The sequence below is a fragment of the Myotis brandtii genome, unplaced genomic scaffold (genome assembly GCF_000412655.1).
Source record: "Myotis brandtii unplaced genomic scaffold, ASM41265v1 scaffold485, whole genome shotgun sequence".
NCBI lineage: Eukaryota > Metazoa > Chordata > Mammalia > Chiroptera > Vespertilionidae > Myotis > Myotis brandtii.
Window position 1 is genome coordinate 181,391 of NW_005368527.1, and position 1,613 is coordinate 183,003.

Consider the following 1,613-nt stretch of genomic DNA (forward strand, 5'->3'; position numbering starts at 1 on the left):
ACAAACAAAAAACATATGTAGTCCATGGCTACCTTGGGGAAAAGATTTGAGGAGAACAGAAATTCCTAATCAGAGATGTCATGGGTTGGGGTGTGGGTGTTCAAGGGGATGATATGTTGAAAAAACAGATATTGATTACTTTACTGCAAAATATAATTGTAGCATTTCAACTATCCTAGTAATAGCCATTTGTTTAAAAACTGATCATGCTACTTTTTCTTTCCTACTAGTCACCTACACCACATGAGACAAGGCAATGAGACCCCAATTTCAGAGTTTCTTCTTCTGGGATTTTCAGAGGAACCAGCACTGCAGCTCCTCATATTTGGGCTTTTCTTCTCCATGTACCTGATCACTGTGTTGGGAAACCTGCTCATCATCCTGGCCGTCAGCTCAGACTCCCACCTCCACACACCCATGTACTTCTTCCTCTGCAACCTGTCCTTGGTAGACATCTGTTTCACCTCCACCACCGTCCCAAAGATGCTGGTGAACATCCAGACACAGAGCAAAGTCATCACCTATGCAGGCTGCATCACACAGATGCATTTTTTCATATTATTTGCAGTGTTGGATGACATCCTCTTGACCGTGATGGCCTATGACCGCTTTGTAGCCATTTGCCACCCCCTGCACTACATGGTCATCATGAAACCCCGGCTTTGTGGACTGCTGGTTCTGATGTCCTGGATCATAAGTGGCCTGAATTCCTTGTTACAAAGCGTAATGGTATTGCAGCTGTACTTCTGTACAGACTTTGAAATCACCCACTTTTTTTGTGAAATCAAACAGGTTGTCCAACTTGCCTGTTCTGACACCTTTCTTAATAACATGGAGATGTATTTTGTAACTGCACTACTGGGTGGGGGTCCAGTCGCTGGTATCATATACTCTTACTCTAAGATAGTGTCCTCCATTTGTGGAATCTCATCAGCTCAGGGGAAGTATAAAGCTTTTTCTATCTGTGCGTCTCACCTCTCAGCTGTCTCCTTATTTTATGGTTCAGTCCTAGGAGTGTATTTCAGCTCTGCTGCTACCGATAGCCCACACTCAAGTGCAGCAGCCTCAGTGATGTATGCTGTGGTCACACCCATGTTGAACCCATTCATCTACAGTCTGAGAAACAAAGACATAAAGAGGGCCTTGAAAAGATTGTATGGGATGGCAGGTACAAAGGGGACAATCATCCTGAGGTAGAAAAAGTGCTTTAAGATTCAAAACCGGAAATTGAGATTCTTTCATCAGATTGTAGTTTTCAGACTTGTTACTTGTATCCTGTCCTTGAATTTCCTTTGTTTGTTTCAACTCTTCTATAGAATTTAAGTAACGATTTCATTCAGCTTTCTGCTTTGTCTGTTATATGAACAGTTCCCTTTTTTTTCTTTTTACCTTCACAATGTTTTTTCCAACCTTGATCAGAAATATTTGGAAGTTTTCATTTACTTCACTAGAAACATTGATGTCTTAACAATAATTTCTTCTCAAATGACATATATCATTGTAAATAATTTGTTCTTGTCTTCACCATGTGTCCCCCACTCTTTGTACATCAGTACCTTAACTGATCTTCCTGATACTGTAGACTTTATGATTGTTCCCTGTACGTCTCAGTC

At 41.1% G+C, this 1,613-nt stretch overlaps 1 protein-coding gene across 1 annotated transcript; it reads left to right on the top strand.

Annotated features, from left to right (window-relative positions):
• The first annotated feature begins 243 nt into the window (after window positions 1-243).
• LOC106727828 (olfactory receptor 7A10-like) lies at window positions 244-1,197 on the top strand. The gene has a single exon (XM_014547767.1). It carries the CDS (start codon window positions 244-246, stop codon window positions 1,195-1,197), a length of 954 nt encoding a protein of 317 aa, XP_014403253.1.
• Window positions 1,198-1,613: the final 416 nt, after the last annotated feature.